The sequence below is a fragment of the Urocampus carinirostris genome, chromosome 11, assembly GCF_059441175.1.
Source record: "Urocampus carinirostris isolate Australia breed hairy pipefish chromosome 11, RoL_Ucar_1.0, whole genome shotgun sequence".
In the NCBI taxonomy this organism is placed as follows: Eukaryota; Metazoa; Chordata; class Actinopteri; order Syngnathiformes; family Syngnathidae; genus Urocampus; species Urocampus carinirostris.
Genome location: NC_142359.1, coordinates 34,700,316 through 34,714,536, shown reverse-complemented (window position 1 = coordinate 34,714,536; position 14,221 = coordinate 34,700,316). Strand labels below are relative to the sequence as shown.

At 40.0% G+C, this 14,221-nt stretch overlaps 1 protein-coding gene across 1 annotated transcript; it reads right to left on the bottom strand.

Annotated features, from left to right (window-relative positions):
* Positions 1–2,129: 2,129 nt before the first annotated feature.
* On the bottom strand, positions 2,130–12,538 carry dnajc2 (DnaJ (Hsp40) homolog, subfamily C, member 2). The gene is made up of 16 exons (XM_088348199.1): positions 12,335–12,538; positions 11,322–11,512; positions 11,108–11,183; positions 10,897–10,995; positions 10,605–10,827; positions 10,439–10,504; positions 10,270–10,361; positions 10,058–10,179; positions 9,852–10,001; positions 9,691–9,779; positions 8,717–8,786; positions 8,440–8,627; positions 6,845–6,945; positions 3,273–3,383; positions 2,374–2,531; positions 2,130–2,293 (listed from the first exon to the last, which is right to left on the bottom strand). The coding sequence occupies exons 1-16, from the start codon at positions 12,387–12,389 to the stop codon at positions 2,225–2,227; spliced, it is 1,860 nt and encodes a 619-aa protein (XP_088204325.1). The 5' UTR covers positions 12,390–12,538; the 3' UTR covers positions 2,130–2,224.
* Positions 12,539–14,221: the final 1,683 nt, after the last annotated feature.

The following is a 14,221-nucleotide window of genomic DNA, read 5'->3' as shown; positions in this document are numbered from 1 at the left end:
CCATCCCAGCTATCTTCGGGCAATGGACAGGGGACACCCTGAACTTGATGCCAGCCAGTCGCAGGGCACACAGGTACAGACAATTCACTCGTTCATTCACACCTAGGGACAATTTGGACCGGTCAATTAACCTGAAATGCATGTTTTTGGAATGTGGGAGGAAACCGGAGTGCCTGGAGGAAACCCACGCAAGCACGGGGAGAACATGCAAACTCCACACCGGAGGTTCGATCTCATGACCTCAGAACTGTGCCGCACACGCTCTGACCGCTGCGCCGCAGTGCTTCTGTAAAAAACATCCATCCATCCATTATCTGCAATGCTTGTCCTCAGTAGGTTCGTGGGGAGTGCTGGAGCCCATCCCAGCTATCTTCGGGCAGGGGACACCCTGGACCGGTTGCCAGCCAGTCGCGGGGCACACAGAGACAGACACCTCACTCGCTCATTCAAACCCAGGGACAATTTGGACCGGCCAATTAACCTAACGTGCATGTTTTAGGAATGTATGAGGAAATTGGAGTGCCTGGAGGAAACTCACACAGAGGGAGAACATGCAAACTCCACACAGGAGGTTCGATCTCATGACCTCAGAATATTGTCGCACACGTGCTAACCACTGCGCCGTGCTGCTGTATAGAACATTGTATCGTAAAATTATTTCTCATTTTTCCCAACTTTATCGATATCTGACCGCTAAATGCAATGTGTCGGTGGAAAAATCCAGATTTATGAGTTAATGAAAATGCAGTATTGCGTTGGAGCCGCTGTAACCAGCCCGTTTTGGGGGATACTCAAGCACCCCCAAATTCAACCCAAGCAATCCCAAAATTATAGCATTTTAAAACTCTAGAGTAAAAGGATAGGATAGTCTTAAATATAATAAAAAATGCTAGCTTATTTTCAAAAAGGAAAAAAAAAAAAATATATACAATGCAGCGTCGAAAATAATCTACTGCCTTGAAATGGTTCAGTCTATTTGATTTCCTAGCATCGCTTTTGCCTCCTCCCTGCTCCTCTTCTGCTTGGCTAGTTTCATTTGCAGCATAGCGACAGTCTGGAGGTTCCTGTAATTTCCGTGAGAGTTTGTAAAAATTGAAGCCCAAGAGTGCCATTATTTTTTAAATGGCGTTCAATTAATTAAAACGGCCTTAAAAAGAACAGCCAATTGATTAAAAAATGACCTTATAATATAAAAATCCGTGGGCAAAATATATTTTTAAATGTTATCACTAAATGTTAACGAGCCAGACACTATAGGTGCTCAGCACCCCAAAAAACTGAACCTAAAACCTGGTTGGATTTAACCCACTGTCCATCCATTTATTATCTGCACCGCTTATCCTCAGTAGGGTCGCGGGGATGCTGGAGCCAATCCCAGCTATCTTCGGGCAGGTGGCAGGGGACACACAGAACTGGTTGCCAGCCAGTCGCAGAGCACACAGAGACAGACAATTCGCTCGCTCAGTCACACCTAAGGACAATTTGGACCGGCCAATTCACCTAACATGCATGTTTTTGGAATGTGGGAGGAAACCCACGCCGGCACAGGGAGAACATGCAAACTCCACACAGGAGGTTTGATCTCATGACCTCAGAACATCTTTCAAATGACAGGAACACGTTGCCTCTCCTCTTGGAGATTCATGACTTTGATGCGCCTGTCCCAATGAACCTGTAGGGGGCGATGACTCTTTACATGACAACGCTGACTTTTCTTTATTCGTTTAATGCGTTTTTTGAGTTAAGACTGGCGAGAAACACGGCAAGAATTTCAAACACTTTACCGAAAATGTAAAGATTTTTCTGACGAAAAATCCTCAAAATTTCAAGCAATTTCCAGAATTTCAAGCACCCATACAAAGCCTATTTGTTCATGGATTCTCCAACTAATTTATCTTCCCATGAGTGCTGGAGCAAATACCAGCTGACTGTGGGCAGGGGACATCTTAAACTGGTTGACAACCAATCGCAGGGCACACAAAAAGTGATAACCATTCACACACACCCATACAAAAGAACAATTTTGACACTGCAATCAACCCGCTATGAAGGTTTTCAAAACGCTCAGAAGTTGGGAGAACATGCAAACAGACACCAATAGTTGGAGATGAACTTCATATACCCATTCAAATAGTTAAACATTGTTCCCCCAATGTCCTTTTATTTTTTTCATATAAAAAAAAATCCAACACAATATTTTCATGATATTTTCGTCTTTGTGTTTTCATTTTTTGCTTTTGCCCGTGACTTGTTCTTGTGCAGCTTTTTTGGCTTTTACCATCTCCACCAGTTCCTATCATAGAAAATAGACCCCTTATTAGAGTGAAGAATTCCAAGAGTAAAGTGAGAGTGTTCAATTCCACTTTGTCTCACCTTGTACCTCTTCATACAGTCTTTCTTGTTTCGTCCAGGGACGGAAGCGGCAATCTTGTCCCACCGTTCAGGTGTGCTGACGGGATATGTCTTCAGGGCCTGCTCTAAAAGCTTCTGTTCCTCTGTGGTCCAGGGGGCACTTCCATCCCCACCTGGGCCTTAATGACAAAAAGACAGCATGCTTAGAGCAAACACTTTCTGAAAGAAGAATTATATTAGACTCATAAAACTTAGAGTTGCATGAAGTCAATTAAACTAGAGTATTAATAGCAACCGATTAATAAATTGGATCTCATTGTGAAGTTGTAGTACCATTTTGTCCAGCAGAAGGCGCATTGAGAGTATACTTTTTCCCCATTCATTTTTGTGGTTGAACATTGAATCATTTAACAAATTGGAGAAAACATTTCATTTAAAACTGACTCCTACTATGCACACCACCTTCTAGCATATTAAATACAAAATCCAAATTTGTTGACAACATTTTGAAAAGTGGGTTTACAAATTTGGCAGATAGAAATTTTGCTACACATACAACTTCATTTATTGCCGATTTTTTTGTTTTGTATGTTAAGTCAAAAATGTAATATGATTTTTGGATACAGTGATAGGTAAAGAGTATCTTACACACTTGCAAGATGTTTAGCATACATTTGTATGTAGTTTTGTTTATTACTATTTCACAAATGCTTGTTTTTTTTAAATTGTTTTATACTACATAATATTCTGTTGTGCATTTATTTTTCTATCTGTCCAAAAACCATTTGAATATAGGAGGAAATTTAAAATGTGTTTTTTTAAAAATCCGATTAATCGAAAGGATAATCGACCGGTTCGTCAATTTTAAGAATAACTGTTAGTTGCAGCCCTACTCATTGTTTGATTTGGGGGCCACTCACCTTCGAACCGTTCTGATGGCGCTGCGTTGTCAACGGTGGGTGGCGAAGAATTGTGTTCTTTCTTGAATTTCTCAAAGGCTTTCCTGTTGATGTCGTCCTTCTGGCCTGGATCTGAAGTGACAGCAGACACTTTAAAGCAGTGTTTTCCAACCAGTGTGTCGTGAGACCTTGTCTAGTGTGCCGCGAGAAATCGACAAATCTTGGTAAAAAAAAAAAAAGCAAGACATTGTTCAGGATCTTTGAAGTAACTAGGATTCAACCATATCAGTAGGTGGCAGCAGATTGTTATTTTAAAATGTAACTGATATGCTTATGAGGCAGTAAATGGTATACATTTAATAACTTATTTGAAATAAAGTGGTAAGACAAAACAAGGAGAGAAGACTTGAATGGATTTTGAACTTGCAAGGAGAATAGGGCGAGAGGCCTTTAAATAAGGAAGTTCAACCTGCTCTAAAGGACTTCCACTGAGCCCTTTCTTTTTATTAAATGTTGAAGTTTGCACAGAAAACAAACAATAATACATCAAGTATTGTAAAAACCTTGCGCGTGATTTTGCTGATTTATTATTTTCCTATAAGAAAGAAAAAGATACGTAGTATTAAAAAAAATCCTCTAGCTGATACTTATTTTTTTGTAAGGTTTGTTGTCGTTTTTGATGTTTCTAAACCACAAAAACTTCCAAAATTATACACCAAAATGAATAAAAACACGTATTACCTCCAGAGCCGAAATAAGATGAATTAATTAAAAAACATGCTGTCAATTTAAGCAATATGAGAATTTAAGCCAAAAAAAAAGCAACATGAAACTCATGCCTGGGATTCATTTGTAAACGTTTTCGGAAGACTGTGTGAGATGAAATTTGTTTTTGATAAATGTAAGAGTAACTTGGCTCAAAAGAGGTTATAAAAAACCACTGGTTTAAAGGAACTGACAAAAACAGATACCTAGGGAGCCAATGATTTTGCTTTACTTTAAAATGATCAATTGCACCACCTAGCTGCTGGTTATGAATCAAGGCAACAGGTGTAGATAACACCAGTGTTTCTCCACCTTTTTGGACAAAGAACACTGAAAATCTTAAATTCAAATGCATTTTCATGTTACTTTAAAGCTCCATTTTGTGATATTCAGTGTTGGGCACGAAAGTTTAAAAAGTAGTTATAGTTACTCATTATTTCTTCCAAAGAGTAACTCATTTACTCTATAGTGAAAATAACCATTTCAGTTACTTTAAAAAGTTGTAATTCAAAGAATTTGACATTTTTGTGGCCGCACAGGCACACCAATTGCATAATTTCCCACGGCACAGAATCTTGATTACTGTGCCACAGCACGCCAATTAATTACTGTAAAGTAGCACAGTATGTTAATTACTGTTCAGTGGTTGACGATCACTGCTCTAATATCCTTAAGCAGATAACCTACAATAAATTGTAATCTGCTGCCACCCATTGACACGGATGAATGTTACAGATAAAAGGCTGATCACTCGAAGAAAGCAAACATACTAAACAATGGCATGCATTTTTGCAAAGATTAAAATGTACTGAGGAAAAAAAGGTTGACAGAAAACTTGACTGTCCCATTTACAGTGCATCCGGAAAGTATTTACAGGGCTTCACTTTGTCCACATTTTGTTATATTACAGCCTCATTCCAAATTGTATTAATTTATTATGACAATGTGAAAAAGTTTTTGTTTTTTTTAACTTTTTTTAAATTCATTAAAAATAGAAAACTAAGAAATCACATTTACATAAGTATTCACAGCCTTTGCCATGAAGCTCAAAATTGAGCTCAGGTGCATCTTTTTTCCACTGATCATCCTTGAGATCTTTCTACAGCTTAATTTGAGACCACCTGCAGTAAATTCAGTTGATTGGACATGATTTGGAAAGGCACACACCTGTCTATATAAGGTCCCACAGTTGAGTGTGCATGTCGGAGCACAAACACCAAGCATGAAGTCAAAAGAACTGTCTCTAGACCTACGAGACAGGATTGTCTTGAGGCACAAATCTGGGGAAGGATACAGAAAAATGTCTGCTACTTTGAAGGTCCCAATGAGCACAGTGGCCTCCATTATTCGTAAATGGAAGACATTTGGAACCACCAGAAATCTTCCTAGAGCTGGCCGGCCTTCTAAACTGAGCGATCGGGGAAGAAGGGCCTTAGTCAGGGAGGTGACCAAGAACCCGATGGTCACTCTGTCAGAGCTCCAGCGTTCCTCTTCGGAGAGAGGAGAGCCTTCCAGAAGGACAACCATCTCTGCAGCAATCCACCAATCAGGCTTGTATTGTAGAGTGGCCAGACGTAAGTCACTCCTTAGTAAAAGGAACATGGAAGCCCGTCTGGAATTTGCCAAAAAGCACCCGAATGACTCTCAGACCATGAGAAACAAAATTTTCTGGTCTGATGAGACAAAGACTGAACTCTTTGGTGTGAATGCCAGGCGCCATGTTTGGAGGAAACCAGGCACCGCTCATCACCAGGCCAATACCATCCCTACAGTGAAGCATGGTGGTGGCAGCATCAAGCTGTGGGGATGTTTTTCAGCAGCAGGAACTGGCAGACTAGTCAGGATAGAAGGAAAAATGAATGCAGCAATATATAGATATATCCTGGATGAAAACCTGCTCCAGAGCGCTCTTGACCTCAGGCTGGGGCGAAGGTTCATTTTTCAACAGGACAACGACCCAAAGCACACAGCCAAGATCTCAAAAGATTGGCTTCAGAACCACTCCGTGAATGTCCTGGAGTGGCCCAGCCAGAGTCCAGACTTGAATCTGATCGAACATCTCTGGAGAGATCTGAAAATGGCTGTGCACAAACGTCTCCCATCCAACCTGATTGAGCTTGAGACTTATTGCAAAGAATGGGCAAAACTGCCTAAAGATAGGTGTGCTAAACTTGTGGGGTCATATTCAAAAAGACTTGAGGCTGTATTTGCTGCCAAAGGTGGATCAACAAAGTATTAAGCAAAGGCTGTGAATACTTATGTAAATGTAATTTCTTAGTTTTCTATTTTTAATAAATTCAAAAAAAGTAAAAAAACACAAACGTTTTCACATTGTCATAATGGAGTATTTTGTGTAGAATTTTGAGTTAAGAGATTAAATTAATACAATTTGGAATGAGGCTGTAACATAAAAAATGTGGACAAAGTGAAGCGCTGTGAATACTTTCCGGACGCACTGTATTTAATGTCATTTATTTAAAGCCATGTTTTAATTTCTTTTGAATGAAATTGACACTTCATTCACGTTGAGACTGGGAGGTCGGTGGTTCGCGCCCCGGCCGAGTCATTCCTAAGACTTAAAAAGTGGTCGGCGGCGCCCTTTGTTGGCTGCGGCTGCATCGGCTCGCTACAACGGGTCAGGTGCAATCGACATTTCGTTCTGTGTACATTGTTACACAGAATGACAATACAAGGAAATTATTATTATTATTATTATTATTATTGTTAATGCACTTAAAATGTAGGAAATTGAAAATCAAACTTACAATCTAATCTCAGTCATCAAAAATATATATATTTTATCATTATGAAGGAAAGTAAATGCTCACCAAGCCGTTGTAAATTTTTTGCTTTGTTGATGACGTCTTTGGCTGTCCTCTTCATTCCGCTCGTTGAGTGCAAATTTATATAGTTGGCAATAACTTCCCACCTGGGTGGAACGCAATACATGACAGACAGATAAATTCATATATACTTATTGACCCTTTGCATATGTCCACCGAAAAAAAAAAAAGTGGTGTCATTTTCGCCAAGAAAATATTCTTTTTGATTCACTATTCTATTATATTCCCCAAAAAGTCGATACAAGATTGTTTGAATATTGTTTGGGCAAGGGGCATTTTTTGGCATAACCACACGCAGCAACGTGCACCGTCTACGACAGGGGTCGGGAACCTTTTTGACTCAAAGAGCCATAAAAGCAAAAAATATTAATTTTATTTTGGGAAAGAGCCACACCATATATTATGAGACAATTTACTGAATTGCTAAACCCGCGCCCCAGACAAAAGCTTAGTCTTTAGCACATTTATTTTTGATGATTTGATAAAAATTATGAAAAGAGAATAATGCCAGAGCCCCTGTCCCAAAATCAACAAACATACCACTTTAAACTTGTCTCTTTCTTGCAATTACTCAAGATCGGTTAAACTCCTTTTGACCCTTTTTTTCATACATATTGGTTTCAAAACCAGATGCAAGCAGTTATTGTGTAAAAACGTCACAACATTCTGCAAATAGGGAGCCTGATGAGCTCACTTTTGGCGCAGAGCGAGAGATGGGAGGGAGTGCTTGCACTTTTTGCATAGCTCCACCTATCCCTCCCACTTACCCAATCAAATGACTAAGTTCTCTTCCGGTGTTTTGGCGTATTTACAGTTCTGTGGATTCATCATAAGGTATCTGAACACTGAACACAGATTATATAGTGAATATTTATACAAAGGATTCTTTAACGTTGTACAGCCAAAACGAGTTTTTTTTCCCCCTTTTTCTTGTGTGACACCTTGACTGTAAATTGTATTGAAAAACGTGCCCTATATATACTGCGAAGTAATTCTTTATTAATTAGCTTTGGTTTGGCTTTGCGTGTACCTGAATAGGATATTCAACCCAAGTTTTGAACAAGATGGAGAAATTTTGCATGCAATCAAATTTGTCTCTGAGCCACAGATACTCATAGAAAGAGCCATATATGGCTCGCGAGCCATAGGTTCCCGACCCCTGGTCTACGAAGAACTGGTAAGCGTCCAGACATTTATAAGCTTTTAGATCAGCACCCATGTATGGGGATACTTCATTTACAATATAGTGGTAAAAATAGTTTGGACTGTAATCAGGCAGATTAGACGATTTGGTTGGATCTGGGAAAGTGTCAGGGAGAAGAATGTATGGGTCAGTAGCTAGGCCTGCTAATGCTAGCCTCAGTGCTTTCCTACCAGGTGACCCACCTCATCAGACAGCTGCATAATGTTCATTTGGTGCTGAATAATACAACTCTTTTTTTGTTATATCATCCTGTTTACTAAGGCTTACTGCCATCCATCATGGCGTTGTCATGTGATTAAGTCACATGTGTGCAAAGTGCAAACTGAGTAGCCCTGCCTTTAGGGGCAGAGTGCAAAACAACCTGAAGGCAAACTACCTGGCATTTGTTCCAGCAGGAAAGAGGTTAACTGCCTTGATGAGCAACTGGAGCTCTTCTTCAGCCCAGCCTTTCCCCCCACTGCCTCCTCCTCCACCTACGCTGGCCAGCTCAGCACTCCGAGAGGCTTGCATTGCCTGAAGTTCAGCCTCGCGCTCCTTCTGTAGCTGCAGGTTCACCTCCTGCACCTGAAACAAAAAAAAACACATTGTAGTAGCAGTGCATTTTTTTTAATTGTCTGAGTTCTCTCGCTCTTTTTTTTTTTTTTGCTTTTTACCTGTTTTTCTAGGACGACTTTGCTGTCTTCCTTTGAAGCAGTGGCCAGGATTTCATTGAGGGACTGCAAGCTGTAAGTAAACAAAAATACTTAGGAATACAGAGACCCCTCGCTACTTTGTGCTTCAGTTACCGCTGGTTCACCCTTTTGCCGATATTGAACTGATTTTGTCTTCATTGTCATTGATATCATTGCATTGTGCATTGTGTTCTGTAAGACAGCAGGGATAGATTGGGGAGGGTGCTCTGTGTTGGGTGGGTGTGACTGTGTGCGCGACTAACAGGCTGGGCGGGGGCTGCCTTCGTAAACAAACTGGGAAGCATAGCAATTGCTCACTTTAAGCGGCTCGTTACAATGAAATTAAATTTATCAATTAAATCAGATTTTGAGGAAAGTCAGAAGACCGCAACAAAATGGTGATCACCAGCGGCTGGGGCGGGCTCAGTGAGAAGTGAAGAGCGGTGCTGCTGGTCTGGCCTACTGCTAACGGCTAGGCTAAACCTTTTCTGGACCACCTCTGAGGAACTTGTATCTTGCCAACGCCAGGTCAATAAACCATGAAACGGATGACCTGGAACAACAATTCGGGGAAAACCGCTACATTTTGGACCATTTTAATCATCTGAAGATTGAGCTCAATTCGAGGACACCCGATTCTAGCGCGAAGCTAGCCAGCCGCTTTCTAAATTGCTTTCTTACACGGAAAGTATTTTTGTATAATGACAATAAAAACATTCATTCAACTACAATTATGTATCGTGTGTCATTATGTCCTTTTTTTGTTATTTTGTTACAGTCGTATATACTCTCAGTCTGTAATCAGCTCAAGGTAGGTTCAAACCTTTAAGAGCTTTTATAAATGTGCGACGCTACTTTGCAGATTTTCAGTTTTTGCAGGTGGTTCTGGTTCCTATTGACCGTGAAAACTGAGGGATCCTTGTACCCCAAAAATGAAAATGATCTTGTTTTTTTACCTGGTGAGTTCTAGCCTATCACACAATTTTTCCACTTCAGCCATCATCTTGACGTTTTCAGCCTCATTGTCGGAAAAGTAGTTCCAGTTCTGTGCAAAGGGAAAGACCTGTTAGGAAATCTGACAGAATTCAGATAACAAATTTAGGCTGGATGACTCAACCTTGCAGGTTGTCCTGAGCTTCTGCTTCTCTTTCCTAATAGCTTTTTTCTGGATTTCCTTTTCTTTTTTGGCCACCTGGGCTGCCTGCTTGGCTTCTTGGTCTTCTTTCTCTTTGGCCAAACGCGCAGCGTCCATCTCCGCTTGTCTGGCCTAAAGGCGAAAAGTTAATGCCGGTTGATTCCAAAGCAAAAATAAGATGGACTTACTCGCTCCTTTTCTTCCTGCTCCCTCTTCTTAGCTTCAACTTTTGCCTTCTTCTCAGACTCTTTCCTGGCCTTTTCTTCTTCTTTAAATTTTTTTATCCTAGGATCGCAACTGTACGCCGCATCTGCATTTGACAAATGAAGGATGTTTTTCAGTGACTCCTCAACCACTTTTGCTGCAGAGTGCATTTTTGTTACAGCTGTAGTTTCTGTACCAACTAGTGTTCGTATTCTGATCATCTCCTCCTTCTTCCTCTGAGCTCTGGAGGCACGATTCTGCTTTTCGATCCATCTCCTTTCATCTCGACTGTAGTGAGTGGGAAATTAAAGACTAGTCAGGCACTGATGATTAAACACAGGTGATTTCAAGTGCTGAAGTCCTACCATTCAGCCTTATCCTTCTCCTCTTCATCCAAGTATGAGAATTCTCGCCATGAATCAAAATTGTACCTTCAATGACAGAACTTCATTCAAACATGGGTACCACGACTACCAAATATCAAACAGAGTGCACTGTACTCCTGACATACAACAAAATAAAATAGATTACCAAAATGAGTAGAAGTTATCGACTTCTTCAAAAGACGAATCCATGGTTCCAAGTTTGGGAACATGCTTTTTAATGGACCATCGGGAATTCCTATCAAAAACGACAGGAAAAACCTGGAAGAAGTTGTCTTTGCCTTCACCTTTGGAAGGTATACTATTGTCAAATGTGGGATCGACGCTGTCAAAGGCTCGCCTTTTCACTGGGTCAGACAGGGATTCTATGGCTTTTGGACACAAACAATAATAGAAAGACATGAGTAGAGCTTCAAAACATTTTTGTTAATGTTAGTCACCTCTTGTTATACATGTGAAATAGTCATTGTCGCCCTCTAAGATCTGTTCTCCTGAAGCTTTCCTTTTATCAGGATGGTGCTTCAATACAATGGCTTTATCTGAAAAGAGTAAAGAGTTTTGTGACCCACAAAAAGTGAAGATAGAAAGAATAAAACAGATTGTTCAACACGAACACTGAAAGGAACACCTGAGAACACAAAGCATACTTACGGGCAGCCTTGATCTGTTTTTGAGTAGCTTTGTACCTCAAGTGAGGAAGACCGAGGACTGCATAATGATCTTGATTCTAACATGGAACAAATCACATGGGTGAACTACAACATATGAAAAATGGTGGAATGTAATCTGGAATAAAATGGGACGTCAATCGCTCTATGCAGGTCAACTGTAGTCAGCAAATGATGCTTAACTTTTTTAACCACACCTTCCAGTCCTTTGGATCAAGCGTTCGAAGCATTGGGTGCTCTTCCAACTGGAATTCCTCATCATCAGACTCCTCCTCCGAGGAAGACTCCTCTTCAAGCTCCTGAAAGGATGTTGACAAGTTCCTATTCCTCCTCTTCACGTAGGCTTCGAACCAGCGACCCACTGGCTCCACCTGAACCTGCACTGAGGCTAATAGAGAAGCAAAAACAGGACCATTTCTGACTGACCAGTCAAGGATGCTGAAGAAGGTCCTAGGTTTCTGATTGGTTCTTTGTGTCGTTGATGAAATACAGGTGTGAAAAATGTTGGTAAAATCAGAGGGTAGAGATTAACTGCTTCTCAAGAGGTTTTTATTGGATGAATATATTCTGGAGACTTTTGCAATAAAAGTCATCAATCAGACAATCTTAGCAATAGTCTGACTCTCACATTTTGATGCGAGATCCTTACACCTTTTGAGTTTAAAGGTTGAAAGTTTGAACTTGTAGTTTGCATTAAAAGTGTAAATTTATAATAAAAGCTGTTATACATTTTGTACATTATAGTGTACCTTTTTCATGACCAAAGTCAAGAACTGTAAGGATTTTAAAGCCTATTTTCCAAATCTACCACGAGCACCCATTACAAAAAAAATCATTTACGGTGTGTATTTTGAAGATCCACAAACATACCTACGATTTTCATATGCATATTTAATATTGCATGGGAACACGAATTTTTCAAGGATTCCAAGCACCCGGGAGAACCCTAGAAATCCACAGTGTAAAAAATATAAATATAATATAAAAACACACACTTCAGACTCCAAAGGGCTGCTGTTATGCAACTATCACTTAACTTGGCTAAATTGGCACCACGCGCCTTAAAAGGAACACAAATACAGAGGTACAAAGACAACTCTTTTTCGAGGATTTTAGCAAATTGTTTACTTTGTTTTTAGACGTACTGCTATCAAGCATGCTAACAAACTCCTGTGACTAGCATAGCTAGCTTCAGTCATTCAGTACTTACCGGCAACTTCTTGAAACACTGTTGTTTCATCCCCTTCCACTGCTTTTAAAATCATTTTAGATAAATGTCAGTACGAACATTCGACAACGGAAAATAATGTTAAAATAAATAATATCATTGAGGAAAAGCTAACGCATTTTGTAGTGGGAGCATGTGTTGAGAAGACGTACGTCACTTCCGCTAATGGCGGAATGCAGCTTGAACTCTTACGTCACTTACATCTTTGACACGAGCCTTCATATTTTGCTTCATTTATTGTTCCTTTTTCGTCATCATTTGCGGTTTTAAATCATTTTAAATATTTAATTTATTCAAATCATGTTTATTTGTATAGACCTTAATCACAAAGAGTATCAAAGGGCTGCACAGACCAGATTATTGCAAACCACAGACTATTACACCCTCCCCTGATCCGTAACTTACATGAGGGTAAGGAAAAACTCAAAAACCTCAACATAAGCAAAATGAAACCTTGATAAAAAGATCGCACTGAGGTAATCTCTCTTCCAGGATGACCAGGCTGCAATGGATGTTGCAATAACAGATAATACAGATATTTTCAACATAAAATATAGGTTAATCATATGCTATAGAATAGAAGTGTTGTTTTAAGCCTAGATTTAAACAGTTCCACTGAAGTTGCAGATCGAGTCTCAGGGGGTAGAGCATTCCATTACACCGGGGCCCAAATGGAGAACGCTCTCGAACCTGCGGTTCTCTTCTTGGCTCTTGGGATCACTGGTGTGATTTATTTCTTATGAGTTGAACCAAAGTCTGCTAAAAAAAAAGTTGCAGTAAACTGAACAGACTTTCACCAAAATTGACCGTCATACTGTTACAATTCTCTGGAGCAAAAATATAAAATTGCAATAAATTCTATACATTGCAATATAATTATTTGATGCACGTGTTTGGCACAAGTTACCAGATCCCTTTCAGCCACAGAAAGGTTTGATTCGGAGCTTCTCAATTATTTGTTTATTTTGGCTATTTAACATGTCTCTCTATGAACCGTCTCCATGTTAAAAATGTTTTTCCATGGGTTTACTTGAGTGCCTGCTTCATTTTGTGTCTATTCTTCATAGTCATGTTTCTTCCCTGTGCTTAATACACTGCATGGAGGCTCAATGTGAACAAAACACTCTACCACTGAGGATGCCCATGTCCCCAAGTTTAGTGGAGGTGTAATTGCACTTTTTTGGGGGGGAAAGAAACCTGCCAGAAGACTAACACACCCATGTCCCCTTGACAGAGCCCTGCACCCCCAAAGGGGGTCCCTCCTGACATTTTTGAGAACCACATGTCCTGCATATAGGGTTGGAAAACAAAAATACAGTACATCACTTGTTGAACATCTGTATTTGATCCTTTGCCAACACCCCTAAGCCCAACATTAGCCCCAATCCTAGACCCTAACCCTCACCATATTAATTAACACAACACTGCTGGCCCTTAAGTCAAGGTTCTTATACTGAATGTATTGGAGGGCTGCTAGAACTAGGGTTCAGGATATGTTGGGCCAAATGGGATTTTCCAAAAGAGCTGTGTACAGGGATGGAAAACAAATATAAGTACATCGTGTGTTGAATGTCTGTAGATAATCCCTTTTTTTCTAACACGCTTAGACACAACATTGAACCTAACACTGGCCCTTAACCAAGGGTTCTCATACTCTATTTGGGGGCTGCTGGAACTCGGGTCTTGGTGATGTTGGGCCAAATGGGGTTTTCCACAAAAGAAACTCGGATTAAAAACTCATATTTTCTCAAATATATTTAAAATGTACATGAGTCTACACAAAAGCTAAAACGTTAAGAATACGAAAATTGATCAATCAGTAGTAGATGAATTCATAATTGTTAGGTTCAAGTTTCCAACATTTATAAT

What these genes read in the sequence shown, in the direction of transcription:
- dnajc2 (XM_088348199.1), bottom strand. Translation starts at nt 12,389, where the DNA reads ATGATTTTAAAAGCAGTGGAAGGGGATGAAACAACAGTGTTTCAAGAA. An exon ending in AGCAGGAAGAAAAGGAGCGA is followed by an intron (nt 10,002 to 10,057) that starts GTAAGTCCATCT and finishes TTTCGCCTTTAG; the next exon opens with GCCAGACAAGCGGAGATGGA. An exon ending in GCCATCAGAACGGTTCGAAG is followed by an intron (nt 2,532 to 3,272) that starts GTGAGTGGCCCC and finishes TTTGTCATTAAG; the next exon opens with GCCCAGGTGGGGATGGAAGT.